Source organism: Crocodylus porosus, unplaced genomic scaffold (genome assembly GCF_001723895.1).
Source record: "Crocodylus porosus isolate Cpor-Errol unplaced genomic scaffold, CroPor_comp1, whole genome shotgun sequence".
NCBI lineage: Eukaryota > Metazoa > Chordata > Crocodylia > Crocodylidae > Crocodylus > Crocodylus porosus.
The window spans coordinates 1,514,446-1,516,858 of record NW_017728944.1 but is presented as its reverse complement, the minus strand read 5'-3'; the positions used below and the strand labels follow the sequence as shown (position 1 = coordinate 1,516,858).

At 52.3% G+C, this 2,413-nt stretch overlaps 1 protein-coding gene across 3 annotated transcripts in view; it reads right to left on the bottom strand.

The window, feature by feature from the left end:
- The window catches only part of CDK12 (cyclin dependent kinase 12), an 82,451-nt gene extending 80,045 nt beyond the window's left edge, over positions 1-2,406 (bottom strand). For 2 of the 3 annotated variants that reach the window (XR_002103766.1, XM_019550285.1), the window contains exon 1: positions 1,068-2,406. Coding sequence is in view for 2 of the 3 variants with exons in the window: in XM_019550285.1 (XP_019405830.1) it covers positions 1,068-2,128 (1,061 nt within the window). In the remaining variant the exon portion in view is untranslated. The remainder of the gene's footprint in view (positions 1-1,067) is intronic. The other variant, XM_019550284.1, reaches the window with a different exon arrangement.
- Positions 2,407-2,413: the final 7 nt, after the last annotated feature.

Sequence of the window (2,413 nt, the reverse complement as noted above, 5' to 3'; positions counted from 1 at the left end):
TGTACTTTGGTTTTTATAAATGCTCATCTGAAATAAAGTGGAACATTACTAGCAAACATTACTACACAAAATGATCAAGTAAAACCATTTTACAATGTCAAAGTTACCCATCAAATTGTATAACTATATACATAGCCATTTGAAAATGAGAACGTTACCCAAGTTCCCTTCTAGAAAGTCCTGAAGAGCTATTTAAAAACAAGGAAGCAAGGGATCCAGAACTGAGCAGAATCTAAAAAAATGCTATTTAAATAATGGCCAGCTATGAAAAATAGTTGAGAGAGAGAGAAAGGAAGAAATATTTAGATTAATACAACCCTTCTGGAAACATTTGTTTCCCAGGTGCAGGAATTCTGATCAAGGTTTCCAGAATTAGAGAGGCTTATTTGTCGTTTAAGTAAATATAGTACTAGTGAGAGAGGCTGGATTTTTACCACTATGAATTGAAATCCTTCATTCTTCCACATAACTCTAAGCAGTGCAAGCTTCCCCACAAAGCCTTGCTCCTTTCCTACAGAGGCAACCTCTAGAGGTGAATGTAATTCAATCCTAATAGCTCATTCACAGTCCTTGGTCTCTCTGCTAAGATTGCCAACATGGAAGATGATGAGTGCCAATTATGGTGGTAGGTGTTGTATGAACCCCACCAAACTCAAACCTCAAAATGACTCACCCCTCAAACCTATGCCTCTGAATAGGCACCCAGTGTAACAATAACTGGATACCAAATGACCTGAACCAGGTTTGGATAGAGGACCTAGACTGGGGGTGGCCAACTTGCAGCACATATGCCACAAGTCCTACACAGGCAGGACAGGCCTCTGCTGTGTGGCACAAGAAAGATTACAGAAGCAGAGAAAAGCAGAGCAGCAATTCTGGCAGGGAGAAGGCAGAACATCAGATCAGGCAGGGGAAAGGGATCAGAGTGGCCGCTGTGGCACGCCTGCCAAAATGGTTGGCCCTCACTGACTGAAAGAGTGAATGGCATGCATCAGAGCCATCTTGTTCAAATCCCTTTTCTTTCCTACCCCACCAACCCCCTCGAAGACAAAGCAGAGGTTACGCACCTGGGTACTGGACTTCGACTCACTGACCGCTTCACAACAAAAGGGCTGCTTGAGCGTCGTCGGGCATATGGGCTGGGTGACCTCCCACTGTACGACCCGCTTCCCCTCTCGTAACTCGAAGAGCGCCTTCTGTTGTACGGGCTGACAGACCTCTGCCTCCGGCTGTAAGGGCTTGGAGACCGAGTGTTAGACTGGTAGGCTGCAGGTTCCTTGTAGGGCGGGCTGAGCGACTGCCTCCTTGATGAGCCACCAGGGCTCTTCTTGTAAGAGTCATAGTTGCTAGACGTGTGCGAGCGTGGGGGGCTGAAGTCATACTCCTGGATGTAGGATGCTCCCGAGGGGCTGTCATCCAGTTTAGGGCTGTCAGACCATTTCCTATGGGGGCTCCTAGATTTCCGCTTTGGACTGTCAGCAGATTTGTAGCTCTTTGGAGCCTCCCTTTTCCGATGGCTTTTACTTCGGTCTTTGTGGCCAGACTTGAGCTCCCGCTCCTTCCGGGACTTCTCCTTGTGCGCTTTGGCTGAGCGGGAATCTTTGCCACTGCTCTTTGAGGACTGTGACTTAGGATGCTCCTCATTCTCCTCATTCAGTCTCTTGGAGGTCCCAGCTACCCTGTCCTTGATGGACCCCAACCTGCCGGATACCTCCTGGTTCTTTTCCAGTTTCTTTTCCTTTTCTGCCTGCTTGCTCTTCATCAGCTCACGAATACGTTTGTGCTGGTGATGCCGGTGCTTGTGCAGCCTGTCGCTCCTGTCCGAACCCCCTTTCTTCTCGTCGTTCTCCCTCCTTTCCAATTTGAGGGCCACATCATCCGAGAAGGTGTCCGAGTCTGAGCTGATGTCATCGTACTCCACCAGTGGCTTGATCATTGCACCGAGCGGCGCCGTCGTCTCTTGGGCCGCCAGCGGCGAGTCTTTGGAGTGCCTGGACTTGTGCCTCTTGTGCTTGGTGGCCAGCCGGTGCCTTTCCTTGCTGTTTGAGCTGCCGCTGCTGGCTGCATGCTGTGAGGACCCCCCTCCACCCCCATCCTTCTTGCCCCCATGTCTCTCTGGGTTGGGCATTCCTCCTCCACTGTGCTCCAAAGAGGGGAGGGGGGAATCCTCCGAAGCCCCAAAACCAGTCACCCCCCGGGGCAAGGCTGCTCTCCCCTGTCCGTGCCCCTCCCCCCTCCACCCAACATTCACAGTGGCTGCCCCCTCACGCCTTGCCTGCCCCTGGCCCCGCGCCTCGCCCTGCTACATGGGGGGCGCTCTGCGGACCGGGTCCCGAGCTGAACGCGAGCTCCGGCCCCGCAACACGAGGCTGGAGGCGCTGGGACCTGCCCCGGGCCCGCGTCCCCGCCCCGG